Below are 24,709 nucleotides of genomic sequence, written 5' to 3'. Positions count from 1 at the left end.
ACAGACTGAAAGTGAAGGGACAGAAAAAGATATTCCATGCAAACGGAAATCAAAAGAAAGCTGGAGTAGCAATACTCGTAGCAGATAAAATAGACTTTAAAATAAAGACTGTTACAAGAGATAAGGAGGAACACTACACAATGATCAAGGGATAAATCCAAGAAGAAGATGTAACAATTATAGTTTATGCACCCAACATAGGAGCACCTCAATATATAAGGCAAATGGTTAACAACCATGAAAGGAGAAATCAACAGTAACACAGTAATAGGAAGGGACTTTAACACCCCACTTACACCAATGGACAGATCATCCAAACAGAAAATAAATAAGGAAAGAGAAGCTTTAAATGACACGACAGAGCAGATAGACCAAACGTGGCAAAATACACTTTCTTCTTAAGTGCACACGGAACACGCTCCAGGATAGATCACATCTTGAGTCACAAATCAAGCCTCAGAAAATTTAAGGAAACTGAAATCATATCAAGCATCTTTTCTGACCACAACGCTATGAGACAGGAAATCAATTACAGGAAAAAAAAACTGTAAAAAAAACCCACAAACACGTGGAGTCTAAACAGTGCACTACTAAATAACCAAGAGATCACTGAAGAAATCAAAAATAAATTAAAAAATACATAGAAAAAAATGACAATGAAAACATGATGATGGAAAACCTATGGTACCCAGCAAAAGCAGTTCTAGGAGGGAAGTTTATAACAATTCAATCTCACCTCAAAAAACAAGAAAAATCTCAGAAAAACAATCTAACCCTACACTTAAAACAACTAGAGAAAGAAGAACAAAGAAAATCCAAAGTCAGTAGAAGGAAAGAAATCATAAGTATCAGAGAAGAAGTAAATGAAATACCAATGAAGAAAACAATAGCAAAGATCAATAAAACTAAAAGCTGTTTCTTTGAGATGATAAACAAAACTGATAAACCCTTAGCCAGACTCCAAGAAAAAAAGGGAAAGGGTACAAATCAATAAAATTAGAAATGAAAAAGGAGAAATCACAACTGACACTGCAGAAATACAAAGGATTATAAGAGACTACTACAAACAACTATATGCCAATAAAATGGAAAACCACGGAGAAATGGGACAAATTCTTAGGAAGGTACAATCTCCCAAGATCGAACCAGGAAGAATTAGAAAATATAAACAGACCTATCACAAGTAATGAAATTGAAACCATAATTAAAAATCTTCCAACAAACAAAAGTCCAGGACCAGATGGCTTCACAGGCGAATTCTATCAAACATTTAGAGAAGAGCTAACACCAATTCTTCTCAAACTCTTCCAAAAAATTGCAGAGGGAGAAACACTCCCAAATTCATTCTACGAAGCCACCATCACCCTGATACCAAAACCAGAAAAAGATATTACAAAAAAAGAAAATTATAGACCAACATCACTAATGAAAATAGATGCAAAAATCCTGAACAAAATACTAGCAAACAGAATCCAACAGCACATTAAAAGGATCATACACCATGATCAAGTGGGATTTATCCCAGGGATGCAAGGATTCTTCAACGTATGCAAATCAATCAATGTGATCACCACATTAACAAATTAAGGAATAAAAACCATATGATCATCTCAATAGATGCAGAAAAAGCTTTTGAAAAAATTCAACACCTTATGATAAAAACTCTCCGGAAAGTGGGCATAGAGGGAACCTACCTCAACATAATAAAGGCCATATATGACAAACCCACAGCAAGCATCATTCTCAGTAGTGAAAAACTGAAAGCATTTCCACTAAGATCAGTAACAAGACAAGGATGTCCACTCTTATTCAACACAGTTTTGGAAGTCCTAGCCACAGCAGTCAGAGAAGAAAAAGAAATAAAAGGAATACAAATTGGAAAAGAAGAAGTAAAACTGTCACTGTTTGCCGATGACATGATACTATACATAGAAAATCCTAAAGAGGCCACCAGAAAACTACTAGAACTAATCAATGAATTTGGTAAGGTTGCAGGATACAAAATTAATGCACAGAAATCTCTGGCATTCCAATACACCAACAACGAAAAATCAGAAAGAGAAATGAAGGAAACACTCCCATTTGCCGCTGCAACAAAAAGAATAAAATACCTAGGAACAAACCTGCCTAAGGAGGCGAAAGACTTGTACTCAGAAAACTATAAAACACTGATGAAAGAAATCAAAGGTGACATAAAGAGATAGAAAAATATACCATGTTCGTGGACTGAAGAATCAATATTGTGAAAATGACTATACTACACAAAGCAATCTACAGATTCAATGCAATCCCTATCAAACTACCAATGGCATTCTTCACAGAATTAGAACAAAAAATTTTACAATTTGTATGGAAACACAAAAGACCCCGAATAGCCAAAGCAATCTTGATGGAGAAAAAAGGAGTTGGAGGAATCAGGCTCCCCAATTTCAAACTATACCACAAAGCTACAGTAATCAAGACAGTATGGTACTGGCACAAAAAAGAGAAATAGAGATCAATGGTACAGGACAGAATGCCCAGAGATAAACCCACACACATATGGTAACCTTATCTTTGATAAAGGAGGCAAGAATATACAATGGAGAAAAGACAGCTTCATCAATAAGTGGTGCTGAGAAAACTAGACAGCTACATGTCAAAGAATAAAATTAGAACACTACCTAACACCATACACAAAAATAAACTCCAAATGGATTAAAGACTTAAAGGTAAGACCAGACACTATAAAACTCTTAGAGGAAAACATAGGGAAAACACTCTTTGACATAAACCACAGCAAGATTCTTTTTTGATCCACCTCCTAGAGTAACAGAAATAAAAACAAAAATAAACAAATGGGACTTAATTAAACTTAAAAGCTTTTGCACAGCAAAGGAAACCATAAACAAGACAAAAAGACAACCCCAAGAATGGGAGAAAATATTTGGAAATGAAACAACAGACAAAGGATTAATCTCCAAAATATACAAACAGCTCATGGAGCTCAATATTAAAAAAACAAACAATCCAGTTAAAAAATGGGTGGAAGACCTAAATAGACATTTCACCAAGAAGACATACTGATGGCCAAGAGGTACATGAAAAGATGTTCAACATCACTAATTAGAGAAATGCAATTCAAAACTACAATGAGGTACCATATCATGCTGGTCAGAATGGCCATTATTAAAAAATCTAGAAAGAATAAATGCTGGAGAGGGTGTGGAGAAAAGGGAACCCTCTTGCCCTGTTGGTGGGAATGTAAATTGATGCAGCCACTATGGAGAACAGTACGGAGGTTCCTTAAAAAACTAAAAATAGAACTACCATATGACCCAGCAATCCCACTACTGGACATATACCCTGAGAAAACCATAATTCAAACAGAGTCATGTACCACAGTGTTCATTTCAGCACTATTTACAATAGCCAGGACATGGAACCAACCTAAATATCCATCGACAGATGAATGGATAAAGAAGATGTGCCACATATATACAATGGAATATTACCCAGCTATAAAAAGAAACGAAATTTGAGTTATTTGTAGCGAGGTGTATGGACCTAGAGTCTGTCATACAAAGTGAAGTAAGTCAGAAAGAGAAAAACAAATACCATTTGCTAACACATATATATGGAATCTAAAAAGAAAAAAAGTACTGATGAACCTAGCTGCAGGGCAGGTATAAAGAGGTAGACATAGAGAAAGGACTTGAGGACGTGGGGTGGGAGGGGGAAGCTAGGGCAAAGTGAGAGCAGCATCGACATATATACACTACTGAATGTCAAATAGTAGGATGGTGGGAAGCAGCTGCATAGCACAGGGAGATCAGCTCGGTGCTTTGCGATGACCTAGAGGGGTGGGATAGGGAGGGTGGGAGGGAGGCTCAAGAGGGTGGGGATACGGGGACATGTGTATGCATATGGCTGATTCGCTTTGTTGTGCAACAGAAACTAACACAGTATTGTGAAGCAATTAACCTCCAATAAAGATTTTTTTAAAAACTATATAGACTAAAAAAAAAAAAAAATTATATAGACTTTCCATCAGAACTTGGAAATGACCTGGCAAATTTGTGTGTAGTTTACAATAAAAAATGTTCTTCTAATCCTTGGAATGAGCTTCCCCCAAGGGCAATGCAGTGAAGTGTTCTGCATGCAGAGTATCTCATTACCTGACACAAACAAGTAGGGTACAGCTGATGTCAGTGTCTAGTGGTCCTAGGAAATAAACTGTTTCTGGTAAAAATATATATATAATAAAATTAAAATAGAGCTACCATATGATCCTGCAATCCCATTCCTTGGCATGTATCTGGAGAAAACCCTAACTCAAAAAGATACATACACCCCAATGTTCATAGCAGCACTATTTACAATAGCCAAGGCATGGAAGCAACCTCGGTGTCCACTGACAGATGACATATAGAGAAGATGTGGTATGTAATATATACAATGGAATATTACTGAGCCTTAAAAAAAAAAGAACAAAATAATTCCATTGGCAGCAACATGGATGGACCTAGAGATTAACATATTAAGTGAAGTAAGTCAAAGAAAGACAAATATCATGATACCACTTATACGTGGAATCTAAAAACAACATAAATGAATTTATTTATAAAACAGAAATAGACTTACAGACATAGAAATCAAACTTATGGTTACCCAAGGGGATGGCGGGGGGTGGGGGATAAATTAGGAGTTTGGAATTAACATATACACACATCTATATATAAAATTGATAAACAAGAACCTACTGTATAGCATAGCTAACTATATTCAATATCTTGAAATAACCTATAATGGAAAAGAATCTAAAAAATAATATATAACTGACTCACTTTGTTGTACACCTGAAACTAACACAACAATGTAAATTAACTATACTTCAATTTAAAAAAATGTTTTTTTTTAAAAAGATGCTGCCCCTTTGCTGCCCTCGGGTATCAGAAAGAATGACTGAAATAAACTGCAACACCTTGAAAATATAAAAACGTGAGTTCATTATGATGCTGAAAAATATGGAAAGTGAAAGGAAAAAGAAGTGACAAAACCCCCCTCAAAACAGTGATCATCAATACAGACAACCAGGTACCTATCTCTTAGGCTCAAAATTGGCAATGAAAGGGCAATAATCCACATTTATTCTGCATTTTTTCTGCCTTGGATGAACTAACTGTATTTCACAGTAAACATATATAATTAGTAAACTCACCATTTTTCAACCCCGAATGAAGCAGTGAGGTAAAGATCAGTAGATGAAACCAGGGAAATGAAGTTGAGAGACATTTACAATGAAGAGATTATGCCACTGCTATGCAAATTCACAGGTCCCTCTTAGCATCACCAAATGCAGAATAGCCCATATGTTAGTTACTTCATAATGCAATGCCATACGAAGCACACGGCACCGCCTATGATGGTGACACTTGACAAAAAAAGGTGAACATGGGGGCTTCCCTGGTGGCACAGTGGTTAAAAATCCACCTGCCAATGCAGGGGATGTGGGTTCGAGCCCTGGTCCAGGAAGATCCCACATGCACTGGAACTACTAAGCCCGTACCACAACTACTGAGCCTGCGCTCTAGAGCCCCGTGAGCCACAACTACTGAGCCCGCGTGCCACAACTACTGAAGCCCGCATGCCTAGAGCCCGTGCTCCACAGCAAGAGAAGCCACCGCAATGAGAAGCCCGCGCACCGCACCCAAGAGTAGCCCCCGCCCACCGCAACTAGAGAAAACCGGCGCACAGCAAGGAAGACCCAACACAGCCAAAAATAAATAAATAGAAGAAATAAGTTAAAAAAAAAAATAAAAAGGTGGACCTGAATTTAACCATACCTTTCAAATCTAGCCTTTCAGTTTGCAGTAAGTAGAAGGAACAAGTAAAAGGACACAAAGAAATAAACAGAAAAGCCCAGCAGGACGGTGTTTTCTCAGGAAGGCTGACACTTTTTTCAACAAGTTAATGGCATAAAAAAGAGAGAGTGGGGTAAGGGGACTGTTCTAGATTAAAAGACACTTAAGAGACTTACCTATGCAATACATTGACCTGGTATGAACACTTCAACTGTAAAAAGACTTGATTTACATATTTTAACACCTGTGATGAAAAGCCATACAAATGTACACATATTGATATTGATATAAATGGGATTATATATTACATGATGCTCTGATACTTGCTTTCGTTCTCAGCTCTAGGCCTCATTTCTGCATATCAAGAAATATACAGCTGATCTGTAACAATGGATTACCATGTATCAAGGCTCTTTTCCTTGGGGAGAAAACTAGTAGAAGTGGTGGTTGCTTGGAGCGTAAATGAAATGAAAAACGTCAGGCTCGAAGTGTAACGTAGTCCGTGCTTTGTCATACTCCTCTGAATTCCACAATGTGTGCAGCTACTAGGATTTTAGCTGTCCTGAGAAGCAACGGAGCTGGAGCCAGAAGAAGCTTCTCTACTTGAACAAAACAGTCTAATCAGGGGCTGAGGGTGGAGAAGTGCCTTTCTGTCTTTTAATTAAATAACTCTCAGGAGGTCAAGGAGCTCACCCTGGCCAAACGTTAACAGTTCTGTACAGGAAATTATGGTGTGTTCCTGTGCCGATTTTCCCACTTGAGTTGAGCAAACATTTGAGGAGAGGTGAGATAAAAAGTGGAACAAGGTCCAGTTCTGCTCTTGAGATGTTTACACTTCAGTAGGAGCAACAGGCCTGTAAGTGACTGAGATAGAAAGAAGGCAGAGCAAAACTGAATGTACAGACAACGCCGTGTGCAAATGATGAAGCTGACGATTAGGCATCGAATGCGGAAAAGACCTCCTGGAAGCCGGCTGACCTAGTAGATGAAGGTGAGAAGATTTCAGAAAGCAGAAAATGTGCACAGCGATCTAAAGACTGAAGGGGTGGCTGACGTGATGATGAAGACGGTGAAGGAACAGTATGGCAGGAAATCACAAAGGAGCTCGAGATTTGCTGAGGAGGAATAGTGCACAGAAGAAAACAGAGGGTGACAACGCTGGACGGGGGTTTGGGCCAGTTCAAGGAAATCCAGATGAAAGGTTTTGTTCTGTGAACAGGAAGAAACCGTTTTAGGTGTTTGTTTTTTTTTTAACTCCATCACAGAATACATCTCTCCAGGATCTCAGGTAAGCATTTACAGAAAAAGCAAACTGATAAAGAAGTATGGATTAGGGGACTGAGGTTTAAAACCCCATTTCACAGATTCTATTGGTCAGAATTGCAAGCACAGGTCCTCTGCCTCTGGTCTCACAAGCCTGAGATAAATGTGTTGAGTGAGCTGTCATCTAATCTTCCATGCCCACACATTTGCGGTAGATTTAAGGATCTAGAGGTGTAGGCAACCGAGTATGATTTTTTTTAAAGCTATCATTTAATGGAGCCACTACCATGTGCCCAATACAGGCACATAAGTACACAATCACCTTTCATCACAACTGTGCATGACAGTATTATCCCCATTTGATAGATGGAGAAAAGGGTGCAGAGATAAGTAGAACGCTGTTTTGTTTTGTTTTTTCTTCCTGATAAGCAGAGGAAGATTCTCTCTGGCCGTTCTGCCTACCTTTTGTCCATTATCCAGAAGCCTGAATTTAATTGGAAATAAAAGCTTTATTAAAAAGTCTCATTACCCACAGACAAAGAAAACAAACTGATGGTTACCAAAGGGGAAAGGGGGTGGGGGAGGGATAAATTAGGAGTTCGGGATTAGCAGATACACATGACTATATATAAAGTAGATAAACAACAAGAACCTATCTTGTAATAACCTATAATGGAAAAGAATACGAAAAAGAATATATATATATATGCCTATACATATGTGTACACATACATATACACACACACCCCCAATCACTTTGCTGTACACCAGAAACTAATAAAACATTGTAAATTAACGATACCTCTCTCCCCTCCCCCTCCCCCACCAAAGTCTCATTACCCTGTGACTGGGGTGAGGCATGTTTGTATGAAGAAAACGCTGTGATGAAAACATTCCCTGGATAATTTAAATCACCTGCAGCTTAGGAACCCATCTCACAGGGTTAGTGATTCCTTGGCAACTCTACAAAAAGAGATAATTTGCTGCATTTAATTTCTAAGGTATACAGATAGTACGCTAAATAAAAAGTTATATTATTAAAAACCAATGAACATGAGGAAAATACATGTACATTTTTAAAGCTGTTAAAATGCCTTGAGCCTTTGTACTTAAAAAATTTGTAAACTTGTATGTTAAAAAACACAAAGGAGGGCTTCCCTGGTGGTGCAGTGGTTGAGAGTCCGCCTGCCGATGCAGGGGACACGGGTTCGTGCTCCAGTCCGGAAAGATCCCACCTGCCGCGGAGCGGCTGGGCCCGTGAGCCATGGCCACTGAGCCTGTGTGTCCGGAGCCTGTGCTCCGCAACGGGAGAGCCCACAACAGTGACAGGCCCGCGTACCGCAAAAAAAAAACCCAAAAAAACAAAGGAAATACCAAAGAGTTTAATAGCATGTACCTTTAGGTTTAGGAACTCAAAAACATTCACTTTTAAAAACTCCCTTTCTATCTTTTCCCAGTTTCTTGAAATGAGCTTGTATTGCATTTGGTAAAGGGAGTGTGCGGGGGGAGGAATAAGCATTTCTGAAAGTTACTCAGTCCAGGCCCAGGCCTGTATGAGGTTCTCTGAGAATGAATGGGTGGCATATCATCCATCTGTTCAAACCACCACTTAACGCAGTTATTTTCGGGCTGGTCTCTAGACAATAAGCAGCAGAAGTAGAAGGTCCTCTCACAGCTGAGGCTGGTATAGGAGCCTGCAAGGTCCCAGGCACTGCAGGGGCAATGTTTCCCTCCAATCTAGACTGAATGGCTTTAGCTGCTGAAGCCAAATAATCACCTGCCCCAAACCTACAGGAGTCTTCTGGTAACTGCAGATCTCCGTGCCCACTCTATCCTACCAGGAATAAAATATTAACTTTAAATGTTTAAGACCAGTGTTTTCTAAACTTTAGCTTCAATACCCCTTTACACTGGTAAAAACTACTGAAGACACCAAAGAACTTTTGTTGCTGTGGGTTATATCAATTGATATTCACCATATTAAAAATTAAAACTTGAAAAACATTAAAACCAAACGATTACATATTAAAATAAATAAGATATATTTTGTGAAAAACATATTTCAAAACAAACAAGGAAAAACTTAAATTCTACATTTTTGCAAACCTCTTCAGTATCTGGTTTAGCAGAAGACAATTTGCAGATGACATGATGCTATACATAGAAAATCATAAAGATGCTACCAGAAAACTATTAGAGCTCATCAGTGAACTTGGTAAAGTTGCAGCATACAACATAAATACACAGAAATCTGTTGCATTTCTATACACTAACAACGAAAGACCAGAGAGCGAAATCAAGGAAACAATCCCATTTACCACTGCATCAAACAGAGTAAAATACCTAGGAATAAACCTACCTAAGGAGGCAAAAGACCTCTACCCCGGAAACTATAGGATGCTGATGAAGGAAATCGAAGATGACACAAACAGATGGAAAAATGTACCACGTTCTTGGATTGGAAGAATCAATATTGTCAAAATCACTATACCACCCAAAGCAATCTACAGATTCAATGCAATCTCTATCGAACTACCAATGGCATTTTCCACAAAACTAGAACAAAAAAATCTTAAAATTTGTATGGAGACACAAAAGACCCCGAATAGCCAAAGCAATCTTGAGAAAGAAAAATGGAGGACTACCCTGGTGGCGCAGTGGTTAAGAATCTACCTGCCAAAGCAGGGGACACGGGTTTGAGCCCTGGTCCGGGAAGATCTCATATGCCGCGGAGCAACTAAGCCCGTGAACCACAACTACTGAGCCAGCGAGCCACAACTACTGAAGCCCACGCACCTAGAGCCTATGCTCTCTGCAACAAGAGAAGCCACCGCAATGAGAAGCCCGCGCATTGTAACAAAGAGTAGCCCCCGCTCACCGCAACTAGAGAAAGCCCGCACGCAGCAAGGAAGACCCAACACAGCCAAAAATAAGATGTAAATAAATAAATAAATTTAGAAAAAAGTGAAGAATACAGTGATTACTAGCACAGTTTGGTGCCAGTAGTTGTGTCTACCACTACACAGTGAGAAAAACAAACTCTTCTCATGAGAATAGTTTAGACCTTGTGTACTCCCTGAATGGGTCTTGGAGACCAACCAGGGGTTGGCAGACCAATACTTTTGAGAATTGCTGTACAAGAAAAAGTGTCTCTGTATTTGAGGATTACAAGTGTATGAAAAAGCAGAAGAGAGAAACAGAAAGCCTGCATCAAACTTTAACGAAGAAAGAGATGCTTTTTTTGTTTTTTTTTGTTTGTTTGTTTTTGGCGGTACGCGGGCCTCTCACTGTTGTAGCCTCTCCCGTTGCGGAGCACAGGCTCCGGATGTGCAGGCTCAGCGGCCATGGTTCACAGGCCCAGCCGCTCCGCGGCACGTGGGATCTTCCCGGACCGGGGCACAAACCCGCGTCCCCTGCATCGGCAGGTGGACTCTCAACCACTGCGCCACCAGGGAAGCCCGAGATGCTTTCCTTTTAATGAGCAGGTAAAGAGGGTACGTGGCCTTAAAAGAATGAAGTCTGTGGTGTCTGTTTCTCTGGACTGTACCAGTAAATTAACTCCCTTTATTCTCTCATTTCTCTGCAGAGGTAATGAATAATACGAGTTTACAAAACACTAAAGTTGGGTCAGTTATTTGCATTATGAAAGAATTCTGTGATTTCCAAGGAGATGTAACTTCCTGAGTTCTTAAGGCATTTGTTTATAGCTGATCAGTGATCAGATAAACAAGAAACAGAAATTCAAAGCAAAATCTTAACAGCCATTGCTAATCAAAGATAGGCTCTTCATTATATCATAACGTAAATAAATTGGACCAAATTAGCTGATCTACTGATATTGTAATAAATACCTCCCATATAAGACATATCTAATATGGAAACCACTCTTACCAAATCCACTGCCTGATATTTTAATATTACTGTTACATTTAATTACTAAAATTATTGCAATTATACACATTAAGCAAAAACTAGGAATATGTGCAGGTTTGAAGAGAAGAGATGGAAGTGGGCTGTAAACCTTGGTGTGGCTCAGTAAGTGTTTGATTCTTCTTTTTATAAGGAAAACAATACTTTTGCTTTTTCAGAGTGGGACATAGGTGGAAATAAACATTAGTTTAGGTCTCTGGTTTCTAAGAGTATTTTGCTGTCCTTATTTTATTCACAGTGGTTTTGTTCCATGGTTTTATTTCTCAGAATGTCCAGGGGCCTAGGTGCTCTTATATATCCTGAGTGCCGAATACATGTCCTGACTCATAACAATCGGGAGTACAAAATGCCTGCTGGGGGCTCTTCCCTGGTGGCGCAGTGGTTGAGAGTCCGCCTGCCGATGCAGGGGACACGGGTTCGTGCCCCGGTCCGGGAAGATCGCACATACTGCGGAGCGGCTGGGCCCGTGAGCCATGGCCGCTGAGCCTGCGCGTCCGGAGCCTGTGCTCCACAACGGGAGAGGCCACAACAGTGAGAGGCCCGCGTACCGTTAAAAAAAAAAAAAAGCCTGCTGGTATTGCTGGGGTGAGGGTGTTCGGAGAGTGCTCAGTGGGTTACTCAAACAGTAGGGAGTCTCAGTACACAGAATGGAAGTCACTGGCATGTTTCACTGAACATCACTTCTGACAGCTTCAAACTGGTCCAGAGCAAGGACAGAAAGCCTTGATGGTCCCCACTGCAGAGCTGCCTCGGAGGCTATGGGTGCTTGAAGCTCAGCTTTTATATATACTCTGATGTCCTCGTCTCCTTTCCTCTCAGCAGCCGGCTGCCTCCTGTTTCCTCCCTGTGTCCATCTCCTGACCTTTACTACTTTCCTTTACTACTACTTCCCAATGCCTCTGACTGCCCAAAGACTCCTCACTACTGCTGTCTTTCTCCAGAACTTTCTCTTCACCCTTGGGCTCCCTCCCATCAAAACCCTTACCAGCAAGGACTGGGTTAAGCAAAACAGGCGAAACAATGATTTGTGTCCTCACCATCACCAATTCCTCTTCCATAATCTTGGTGGAAGGGGTGAGTGGAGAGGAGGACGGCTTCAGTCCTAAACACGCCACCTCCCTAAGGTATTTCCAGGGGCGTTCTGAGTCAAATTTGGCAAAATTTGGGCAAGTGCCTTCTTCCCACGACCCATTTTCCTTCTCTACGTAAAAGATTTTATGGTGTTCTGCTCCCTTTCCTGTCTTCCCAATGCAGCTTCCTAGAGTTTAAAGAAGGAGAGTCTGCCTTGGTAAAGTGTGAGACTGTTGTGTTCAATAATCTCCATTCTCTCCCTACAAGTTAATTTAGAAAAAATTCCTTAGCCTGGCACTAAAGGCCCTCACCGCCACGCCCACACCCTTCACTTTTATTAAAGAGCCTTTAAAACTAATGCTCTGGTTTTACAATCCTGGATGGAAGGGTGTTCAGGAGGTAAGGGAGAACTGATAAAGACAGCATGATCCTATGTTGTAACCAAACAACAACCTGCCACACTCCGTATTTTTTTATGCATATATAGAGAGAGAAATGTATAGAAATGTATATAGAAAGATACACAACAAAATGTTAACAGTGGTTATTTCTGGACAGGAGGAAAATCTATCATTTTAACCCTTCAAATTTCATTTATGGTCTCCTTACTTTTATAACTAACAATAAAATGGGTCAGGCATCATCATTTTCCAAAATGAAATAAAAATACAATTTTATAAGTTTAAGTGTAACGAGAAGATTCAAGAAAACAGGATGGGCCGATTTCTCAAATGCAGATGGGCTCAGATTGTGATCATACGATCATCATACTTCTGTCTCCAGGGATGGTCCCTAAAATAGACTGAAACCTTTGATCTCCCCAAGTAACAGATCCAGTATCCAGCTAGACAATCCCTCAGTTCTGTGTTAGTTTTCCTTTAAAAAAACAATACTGCAGGACTGGGCCTCTCAATTTTATCTTTTACATAAAGAGCAGGCAAGGTTTCTTGCTGATCTGTTCAATCGCTTTGAAAATTAAAAGGGAAAAATGTCCTGCAGATTGTGTATCAGCCTCTTGGAACTTTACAAAGAGGCACCACCTATAGAGCACGCTATCTGCTTAACCATAAACCGGTGAGTATTTATGCTGGTTTCATACTATCAGTTTCAAGGAGTGAGCAGGTGAGGTCTTAGGACCCCAGACAATGTAAATAAAACAGGGCTGTATCGCACGCCTTTCCACCCATGCTCTTTGCCATTTCTATCTGAATGATCTGAAAAACGTCCTAAGCGACCCGTGTGCATGTCCTCCAAGTATAAACAAAGAAGTCAAATATCCTGGCTGACGATGCCATTATTTATTGAACTAAAATACATAAACTGTTAAAAGTGGTCACTCTTATTTTCTGAAATAATGACTTAGAATTAACGACACCACAACTAAATACAACTGTCCAGTAGTTCAAGTTGGTCAACTACTTAAGAATACATTTTAGAGTTAATGGACCCTGGCCAGCCAAATCTGATATTTTAAAGAAGCCTGATTTGCACTAAGTAGTGACCTGCCCTGAAATCTTGCCCTGACAACTTGATGCGGGCCTCTGGGGTCTTTAATAAACCTTCAGAGGTTTGATTTTAAAGTACCTCCTAAGGAATATCTTAAAAACAGTGATAGCACCTGTGGGCCGTAAGTTAGGTAGTATGGTATGGTGAGACCAGCAGTGGGTTTAGAGCCAATTAGGTTAAAAATGAGCCGTGTGACCTTGGGAAGGAAAGTAAGTATTTTACACACAGTTCTTAAAGGAATGGCATAGTTGCTCAATAAATGTTTCCTCTCTTCCCATGCATTTAATAAAAGCCTACGGGTCATTCAATCAACCACCTGAATTCCAGCAGTTCAGGAGCTTGCTGGACTCACTTGAGACCTCAGATCGTTAAGAAAGACAGCCCAATAGACATGTCTACCACCACTCCTCTGGTTTCTAGCAAGGTATCTGTGCCACCTGAATACATAGTGCCCTACAGTAAGTGCAGCACAGAGAGACCGTGTGAAGGCTTGTGAGAGCCAGATATTATTTCTGCCTGTTCAATCTCAGTGCGCATCAGAACCTTGTCCCAAAGACAAAGAGGTGAATTAACGAGTTTGAAATTCAAAAATCAGAGATACACTTTCATTCTAAAGGCATGGAAGGATAGACACCAAAATGTTCATGGTGATTGTCTTGGGGTGGTAGAATTTTAGTGACTTATTTTCTTCTTTATATTTTCCTGGACTGCCTAAAACTGTTTTTCCTCTCAGAAGCATGTACTTGTACCTACAGAAAAAACTAAAACTATTTGCATCATGAAACATAAAACACAAAAATGCAAGGGAGCTGCTTTTCAGAGTAAAAACAAGTCTTGCCCTCCTCCCCATAGAACACCTGCAACTTTGTCTTTCCCTTGCCTCCCTCTGCCCAGCTTGGTTAGGTCTTCCTCAGGCCCAGTCACCATCTTTCTAGGTGACCCCGCTCGAGGACAGCAGGTGTGGGATACACAGCCCCCGGTCCTGGTGGCACTCAATGCACTTTCTGAGCAGGGGCAGGGACTATAAAGACACCCTTGGTTTTCCAAGCAGCACATGCTGTGCACGCTACCCTGGAAAATGCAGGCATGCTGGCTCTGTTCCCTGGGCACAGGGAGCTTCAGTCCAGGCCCTGGAAGGTCCCTATGCCACAGAGGTGATGGCTAAGAGATTTCCTATTTGCTGAGTGTTGTCCCTGGGAGGGCACTTGCCAGGTACTTTAAAGGCTTTTCTGAACTTTCACAGGATCTCTTCAGACATAAGTCAGAAAGTTCACTTCCCGAAGGCTGGGGTCAGTACTGGACAAATGGGAAATTCCAGTGGTGTGGCAGGAAAACTAGGAAGTGGTTTGATTATTCACCAAAGGCTTATGTGCTTACTAGGTGTTTAAAAGTATCACTCTTATAAAATAAAATTCAAAGAAAAAAAGAAGCCATTAAGATAATCCAGGGCTTCCCTGGTGGCGCAGTGGTTGAGAGTCCGCCTGCCGATGCAGGGGACACGGGTTCGTGCCCCGGTCCGGGAAGATCCCACGTGCCGCGGAGCGGCTGGGCCCGTGAGCCATGGCCGCTGAGCCTGCACGTCCGGAGCCTGTGCTCCGCAACGGGAGAGGTCACAACAGTGAGAGGCCCGCGTACCGCAAAAAAAAAAAAAAAAAAAAAAGATAATCCAAATATAAAAAAATAAAAGTATCACTCTTAGAGAGCACTGGCTTTCTTTGTGGGGAGGAGATGTGTGTGAGGCTAGGGTCAGGGAGGAGAGTGAGTAGTAAGGAGAACTTAACTTTACAATTCCTTGCTCTGCGGGTGATTCTCAAAAATGATAGTGTATCAGAATCACCCAAAGAACTTTTAAAAATACAGAGCATAAGTCCTAGACCAGACCCACAGAATCAGAATCCTCAGGGCTGGACTACAGGAATCTGAATTCTGCCAAGTTCTATAGAGCCTTTTGATATTTCCTCCATAAATCTGAATCGAAAGGGGGAGGATCTGTCTGACCTAAGGGCTCTGTTGAGCACTGGCTGCTTCCACCTTCTAATGGCATCAGAATATGGTATGCTGCAATGTAAACCGATCAAGAGCATTTATTCAATTAAATTCAACATGTATTATGACAAAACTTACCAAATTAGACACTTGAAGTATGTGCGTTTTATCATGTCCCAATCATACTAATTAATGCTGTGAATTTTCAAAGTTCCAAATGAAAAAGCAGAGAATGAAATCTGTGGCATCTTAAAACATTCCACGTATTTTTCTAGGTGCTAGGATACTGAGTGTACAAAAAGCAGGAAAACTACAGGTCTCACAACAAGAGACGAACATACATTCTTCTGTGCACATAGTAACCATCACTCAGTACTCACTATGTGGCCCCTCTTCCAACTTCTGCATTTGTCAATTAATTAATCCTCACAACCGTACGGGTATGTTCAATTATTGCCATTTTACAGTTGAGAAAACTGAGGCACAGAGAGGTTAAGTCATTAGACCCAAGTTACAAAACTAGTAAGTGACTGGTCAGAATTTATTAAATCCAGGCTCTATCGCTTGATGCATTAGACTGCTCAGGCTGCTGTAACAGAATACCACAGAGCCGGTGGCTTAAACAATAGAAATTAATTTCCTCATAGTTCTTGAGGCTACAAGGCCAAGGTCAAGGTGTCGGTAGGTCTGGCTTCTCCTGAGGCCTCTGTCCTTGCCTTGCACTGTCCTCACATGGGCCTTTCCTCTGTGTGAGCACATCCCTTTTGTCTCTTTTTCTTCTTATAAGGTCACCAGTCATATGATTAGGGTCCCCCCTAATGGCCTCATTTTAATTTAATCACCTCTTTAAAGACCTTATTTCCAAATATGGTGACATTTGGAGGCAACGCCCAACTGGGGGGTTGGGACTTCAACATATGAACTTGGGTGGCAGGGACACAATTCAACCCCAAACACCTGATGACTTGTGAAACCTCAAGAAAGTTACTGAGGGACTTCCCTGGTGGCGCAGTGGTTAAGAATCCGCCTGACAATATAGGGGACAGGGGTTCGAGCCCTGGTCCGGGAAGATTCCACATGCCGCGGAGCAACTAAGCCCGCGTGCCACAACTACTGAGCCTGTGCTCTAGAGCCCTAGAGCCACAACTACTGAAGTCGCATGCCTAGAGCCCGTGCTCCGCAACAAGAAAAGCCACCGCAATGAAGAGTAGCCCCCACTTGCCACAACTAGAGAAAGCCCACGTGCAGCAATGAAGACCCAACACAGCCAAAAATAAATAAATACATTTAAAAAAAAAAAAGAAAGTTACTGAAACTTCCTAGGCCTCAGCTTCTTCACCTGTAAAACAGTGCTACTGAGAATCAAAGGAGATAATTCATGTAAAATGTTTATTAGCAGAGTGGTCTGACACACAGTATCATCATTTTAAAGATGAAGAAAACAAAACTCAGAGACGGTGACTCGCCCTGCGTTCATCTCTAAAGCGGAGTTCTTACACTTCAGAACACTATTTTCCTGTATAACCAAATGTATAATCCAGCACAATTTTATATAATTTATAAATTTTATACATCTCTTAACTTCCTGCTTTTGCACACTATTTTTCTTTATTACATAAAAGGGAGTAAGAGAAGGAGAAGCTCAAATTAGTAAGAATTTAGTTAGGGAAGTATACTACTTTGGTGGGATTGTATATGAATGTCATTCATCTTTTCTCCTAATTTGTAAAGACAACTGGCTCTAGCCACCCAGTGACGACACCTCAGAAGGTCAAAACCTACGTTTAACTATCAGGAACGAAAAGCAACTCATTTTTTTTGTAAAAAATTAAGATTGTCCTTTACATTTGCCTAGTACTCTACATATATTAACACCCATTTAATCTTCAACACAATCTTATAATATCGTATTTAGCTCTCATAACAATCATGTGAGGAAGGTTATTATTCCCATTTTTCAGCAAGGGAACAGGAGCATGGCAAGGTCAAAGGTTTTCTTTAAGTTGCAATATCTGGTTTCCTCCTTTTTGATGCTTGGCACAGAGCAGGTGTTCGGCAAACAAGGCAGATGACTAGCGGCAATCTAGGCTAAGCTGCAAGGCATCTCTTTTATATCCTTTATATGGGCCAACTTTTCCGACAACTTTGATCACCACCAACCCCTTGGAGAGACAGCTCTTTTAAGGCAGAAACCACGGTCTCCTTCTTCCCCAGTGTCTAACACACCTGGTGCTCATTTAAGTTCAGTATTTGAGAAATGAGAGTTCAAGTCAATATTTGTTTGTATAATCGAATCGTAGCACATTCCTCCTTTAGTGATGGCAATGAGTACTTTTCAGCCACCATCATATAAAAAACATCAACAAAAAGAAGCATTTATAAAACCTCTCTCTCATGGCCTGAAACAGAGAAGCCTACAGGCCTTTTCCAACCCCCAAAGCCTATGATTCCATCATAGTCTACTCCTGACAGGTAGTTAAACTCACCACCTTTAGTACCAATTATAGGCACAATGCAATTGGATTCGCCAGTACAGAACGACTACAATGTTCTTTCTTAGTTTGTGGTGTGCTTCAGGGAAAACAACAATTTTGCATATGTGACAGAAAAGTTCACAATTTCCAGAGGTAATTGTAATGGATGATAAGGTCGATCTCAGTGGACGGTGTAATTGCTGTCCGTCAAGGCCCCTATGTCATAAAAAGGAGCTATATTAAGAGAGATCAGGCCAACTTATTTTCTCAAGAATACACTGGTGTTTGCGTTTTTTTTTTTTTTTTTTTTTAAACTTCAAAGTCTGTTTGGCCATGAGCAGTCAGGCAAGTTTTGACCCTGACATGGAAACTATCTGACCACTTCTGAGCAGTTCAGTACACAGGGAAGGGTGGTAGGTGGAGCCGGCCAGAGCAGTGCTCAGCTGAACTCTGCTCAAAGCTCTCCTGTAACTTCAGGGACTTATGGGTGTCCAGTTTGTTCATCTATCTTGCTTTCATGTACCCTACTGTGAACTGGCCATCACCTCTCTGGCTAACTACTTCACAGAGCTGTTGTAGCAAATTTAGGGGAAAAAAACCCAAAAACCGAACTCTCAGAAAGAAAAGAATTCAATAAAAAACTGAAAGGATAAAAGTACTGCATTACACTTCCTGTCTGAATTAATTTTTTCCAAATACTCTGAGATGTGAAGCAGGCAAATTCACTAAGTAAAGAGTTACTCTAGGTTGTCTTTTCTAAGTGAAAGTATCCTACAAATACTCTTTTCTGATGCCTTCAAGAGAGAAGAAATTTCAGAAAGAAATGAAGAGGCATACAAATGGAATAATTCTGCACATAGCCAAATTAAAATACTCAATCTATCGTCTTATCATCACTAATAAATATTTACTAAATATATGCAATGTACAAAGCACTGGGCTAGATGCTGTTTAGAATACAGAATTAGTAAGAAAGGTCCATACGTCCTCCTGTAGTACAACTGTACCATAAGATGAAACTTTTGTTTAGATTTCCCAAATAAACAAAGGTTTTAAGTTCCCCTAGGACACGAAGAACAAAATTTTTTTGCCTCTATTATGATTTCCTGGCTTCAGAGAAAAACTGTAGAACACACCGAGGGAGAAACTCTTCTTTTATCTATTAGTTTCCACTGATAAGCAGAAGCTTTTCAAGAGTGACTGAGCTACAGAATGACTGTAATTTCCACAACAACCCGATTAAATCTGACACGCACATGATGGGGGGGGGGGGGGGGGGGGGGGGGGGGGGAAGGAACCCACCCACGTGCCCTTCGATTTCAATAAGAAAAGTTAAAGCGTATTGTCAGGGAAGGCAGGGAGAAGATCAAGATCATGTGGCTTAGAAAGAAGATTAAGAATGATAGGACGTGTGACCGCCTGGAGGGGTGGGATAGGGAGGGTGGGAGGGAGGCAGGGAGGGAGACGCAAGAGGGAAGAGATATGGGAACATATGTATATGTATAACTGATTCCCTTTGTTATAAAGCAGAAACTAACACACCATTGTAAAGCAATTATACCCCAAAAAAGATGTTTAAAAAAAAAAAAAAGAATGATAGGATGGAAATATTCCAAGTAACGGCAAGGCACTTGGGATTCCTTGAATGTCCTGCCGTATTCAATCACGTATGGCCGTGCACTGAAAGGAAAAGCTAGAGCCCATCTCACGCCTCACTTCTGCTACTGACTGAGGTTGAGAAAGAAAATTAAGACAACATTTTCAAGTTACTCAAAGGCAGAAATTGTAGCCTGGACATTTAAGGGAATTAAGCTCATTAGGTGGGGTAAAAGACTTGTTTTGCAATTAGTCAGTGTCTTTACCCAATTAATTTAAAACGGGAAGCCCCGAATTTTCTTAAAGCTTTACTGGTATTAGTTTGTTAGAACTGACCGTTCTACTATATAAATTCTTTGTGTATGTTTACTTTCCCTCCTAGATTTATGGCCAAACTGTTCTCAAAAACAGAACAAACTTCTTATTATCTGTTTCTTTCATATTTAATATTCTATTTCCCTGAAGCCACAGAACTGATATTCTTCAACAGATGAAGTAAAGTGAATGCTGACAACCAGCACTCATGGTCCAGGGATGGGGAAACGAATAAGGATTTAAACCCCAAGGCAAACAGGGCACACTCACCATAAGGTTGAGATCACACTAAGGAAATCTATAGCACTTGACACAAAATTTTGTAGTTACAGTTCTGATCAAGCTGAACCATCTTTTGGGACAGCCAATCATGAACAAGATTGCTGTATTTGGAATTCAGACAGCAAGAAAAGGCAGTCTCTTCTCAGAAATGGAAAATGACACTCAGCCAGCTCTATGTCCCATGGTGTAATCTCACATAAAGTACTTGAACAATTCTTATTTTTTTTTTTCCAAAATGAAAAGTAGATCAACTTACATGGCTCTCTGGCAATGAACTGAGGTACAGTGTTGGGCAGAGGAGTGCTAGGGTTTGGAGTCCCTACTAGTTTGTTCTTGGCCATCTTCGTGTTTGCCTTAGCAAACTCTAGTCGTAGTGTTTGTGGAATTTCAGGATCGAAGCGGATGCCCTTTGGAAATAAAGAACAAATGGAAGATGTTTTCATTTCCTTAGAGTCAAACCGGAATGGTGACAAAATAAACACACCAGTAAACCCGGCCTATCAGGAAAAAAAAGTTAGTAAGAGCTCTCATTCTCACTACTTACACAGAATACACGAAAACCCATAACACAGCATGTCCACAAAGTCAGGGAGATTTAGTCTACTGTATTAAAAATTGAGTTGCATGGTTTTTCATCTATTCCTTTTCTTTTTTGGACTAAAACGTTCAGGTTCAAATTTTAAATCTGGACCAGCAAATGCCTAGCATAGTTAAAAACTAATTAATGGCTACCAAGAAGAATGAATTAATGTAAAGCCCTGTGTGATACTGGAAAAGTCTAACACCTGAAATCGTAAGAGGCAAGGCTTTGACCAGTGTTTAAAACAATGTTAATTCTTCAATGTCTCGGTTTCATCACCTCTAGAGGGGGAAAATTCCCATCCCTTTCTAACTGGACAGCTTTCATATGGTGATACATGTACTCTGAGTTACTAAGTAGACAGGAACTAAACAGTTTTAAGATTTCAATATAACTAGTGTTCCTTAATTCCAGTTAGCTTATAAATTCATATGAATGTCTTGAATGTGGTATGGTCCTGATTTTGGTTATAGCTGGCTTACTAGCTACATGGATAGACAGACCACAGATTATATGGGCCTAAGAGAGGGTAGTAATTTCAATTACCTTTAACCCTATTATTGCAGTTTACCTAAACCAAATATATTCAATAAAATAAGTCACAAACACTATAAAGTACCAGATTTAGGACAAGATAAATCTATTCTGAAACCCTCCCACCATTTAAGAATACCTCTACTACTGAGCATGATGAATAATCTCAGGAGATTTACGTCCAAGGCTATGATTCTGGACCCCAACAACAGTATCCAAAAGACACCCCAGTATAGTATGGCGCATAAACGTGCATTCAGAACAGACTTAGGTACCGTGTTTGTTTGTATGGCATGTTCTGAAAAAGGAGTGAAGTTCTGAAAATGAGTACCTTAAGAACACAGGTTCTCAGTTTAGCACCCACGTGGGCCTGGGTGCCCCAAAGCCCCTTTCTTCTTTTTATAAGCTTGAAGACAAGAGCAATTTCCACAAGAAATGTGGAAGAGTAAGAGTCTCTAACTCTGTAGACCAGGATGAACAACTCTGAACTTCTCAGGCTCAGCTCCAAAGACGGGAGGAAGAGTCTGTGACGTGACGGGAGCGGCAATAAGAGAAATAAGGGGGTTAGGGGGCGGGGAGCGGAAGGAAAGCGAGGCCCTCAGGGAGGCACAACTACAGCCACAGAGCCGTGACCCACTGATGTCCCGGAGTGGGTGAAATTTCCAACTGAAGGCGCAGACAGGTGCGGGTGGACAAGAAGAAAAGGAATCCTCTGGTGCAGCCCTAACCAATGACAAAAAGTGAAAAGGGGGCGCCAGGTATATGAGATATAAAAAGAAATTCTTTCTTTAACTGGTCTCAGTTTTCGTTTCAATTTGAGAAACCTCAGTATTAATCTTGAGAAAAATGTACATAAGGGGAAAAAGACAAAGCAGCACCCTGAAGCAGTGTCTGCTTCCATTTACTTCCACTACGAGCATTTCACTCTATCAAAGCTGCTATCAACAACAGAGTGAATATTTCCAAATACGGATCTGAAGAGCTGTGGCCTTTGCTGGGAGGCGAGCACAGTCCCCGCTGTCATTTAAAGGTATGCTGTGGAAGGACTTGCTTATTCTTATCACACCCCATCCAACTACACATAGAAGCAACTTGCTATCAATTTCCAAGTGTGTCTAATTGTCCTCCTTGGCACTTAACTCCCCCATCCTTCCTGTGAAGCAGCAGCTTTCCTAATAACCCTGAGCCCCCATCCACGTGAGCAGCATGGGTAACATGAGAAGAGTATCCTGGGACCTGTCAGGGGTCCTCTGGAGTTTCTAGTCTCAGAGAATGGGGCTGGACATCTGCATTCTATGCCTCAGCTCCTTCACTGATGTGCCAGAGCTGTTCATCGAGGCTCCATACAACGTGCTTGCCTCTTACACAACCTGGTCTCGTGACTCAGGTCCTAAAACATGCTTAACTGAGTCTCCTCTACTCCCCACCCCCGTCTTCATACCCCTCCTCCCTGTGTGAGCTAAAATAACACCACCATCATGTTCCAAATCAAAGTTCCAGCTCTTTATTAAAAAAAAAAAAGAGCTCAGAAGTTAAAATGACCTAATTTGTTTGGCAGCTTATTCAGAGGCCGGAGGCTTACAACACAAGCCACATTCCTCTAACATCTTTAGCAGCAATACCATATTTGGTAATCAATATCCTGCTCAGGTCAGTTTCTATCCAGAGGGACCAGCCAAGCCAAAAACACTTTAAATGTTAAAGGATGAAGAAGAGGAGGCAGAGCGGGGCAGGGGCAGGGAGAACACGGAAGTGAAGAGGAAGAATGAGGGGAGAAAGAGGAAAAAGAGGGAGACAGATGGGAAGGAGACATGAAAACAAAACAGAACAAATCCCCTTGTGCTTTTAATTAAAGCCCAATAAGATTATTCTCTGGCCACAGTGACTTCTCATTAAATGCTGTCAGGATAAGATTACTACTAAATCAAAGGGGGAATCTGTGCCCTTCAAAATCAACTTTTTCCTCTCTTGCCTATAATTCACCAAAACCCTTCTGGTAAGTGAACAGAAACATTTCTCTTGCAATTGTAAATGGTGTCTTATTTCCTTGGTGTCCAAAAAGGACAGTTTCTAGATATCAGTATGATATCAGTTTGAGAAGTTACTTAGAAGCAACCCAATCTGACGGGCTATAGGAACAGCCAATAGTCTCTCCAAGATGGCCTAGAACACTGTGACCAAAGCAACACAGATTCACTGTGATCTACAAAGGCTAAACTCCCTACCCAGGGCAAACTCTGGGAGATAGAAAGTATCCTTAGTAGCCTACTATACCTAAGAGTATATCAGGGCAGTAGCAAATCCACGTGCTTATGTATCACAGACTGAATGTTGGTGTCCTCCCCAAATCCATGTTGAAGCCCTAACTCTCAATGTGATGGCATTCGGAGGTAGGGCCCCTACGAAGGGATTAGCGCCCTTGGGAGAAGAGGAAGGGACTCTAGAGACCTCTCTCTCCAGGAGCACACACCAAGGAAAGGCCACGTGAGAACACAGTGAGAAGGTAGAATCTGCACAAACCAGAAAGAGGGTCCTCATCGGATACTGAATCCGCTGGCAACTTGATCTTGGACTTTCTAGCCTCTAGAACTGAGAGAATTAATGTTGTTGATGCCACCCTAGCTGTGGTATTTTGTTATGGCAGCCAGAGCTGAGATACCTTAATGACACGGTTTTCTTTCCTGCACCGTAGTCCCTAAAATACCTCACAGTACTCTTTCTGAACTTTCTACAGTCTCGTCCAGGTAACTCTCCTCTTCTCCACCAGCCTCATCCCCAGCCCCACCTGTTCCCTCACTGCAAAGTGACTCAGCCCATAGGAACACTTTTATTCAACCACCTTGGTTGATACATGTGATTACTGGAAGTCCTAACAGTTCAATCTCAAAAGCTACAGAGAGCAATCAGAGGCTTGAAGGACAATTCAAACCCTGCATTTGCATACTGTAATGCTCTAAACTCAAACAGAGTATATTATTGCATTTAGGACGCTGTTGAGGGAAGTTTTAAAAATCCTCTTTTTTCCTCCTCCTCTGTCTCCTAAAATTAAAGCTTAAGAACTCTCTGTAAACAGAAAATCTTGAAAAAGAGAACTTTCTGAATTGTAGACCTAGACCCCTCAATGCAAATTTGTGCTTCCTATTTAAATTGAATTAAGACCCTCAGCAAGTTACAGAGCTTTAAAATGCCATTTTAGTGCTCTACAAACTACATCAAAGGCCGGAGTCCTAGAAGGATAAGGCAAGGGCTAGTATATAATAAAACACAAGGAAATGGGCAAGGTAAAAGGAAATCACCAAATCCTGAAGACCCAAGCCTACAGGAATGTA

General features: G+C 40.9%; 1 protein-coding gene across 5 annotated transcripts in view; it reads right to left on the bottom strand.

The window, feature by feature from the left end:
• Positions 1-24,709, bottom strand: part of RBPMS (RNA binding protein, mRNA processing factor) — a 187,075-nt gene that overhangs the window by 52,763 nt on the left and 109,603 nt on the right. For all 5 annotated transcript variants that reach the window (XM_032618436.1, XM_032618438.1, XM_032618439.1 and 2 more), the window contains exon 5: positions 20,523-20,673. In XM_032618436.1, the coding sequence (XP_032474327.1) occupies positions 20,523-20,673 (151 nt within the window). The remainder of the gene's footprint in view (positions 1-20,522; positions 20,674-24,709) is intronic.

This window comes from Phocoena sinus, chromosome 21, assembly GCF_008692025.1.
Source record: "Phocoena sinus isolate mPhoSin1 chromosome 21, mPhoSin1.pri, whole genome shotgun sequence".
Classification (NCBI taxonomy): Eukaryota; Metazoa; Chordata; class Mammalia; order Artiodactyla; family Phocoenidae; genus Phocoena; species Phocoena sinus.
Note: the sequence above shows the minus strand (reverse complement) of the source record. Positions and strands in the feature narration are given on the sequence as shown.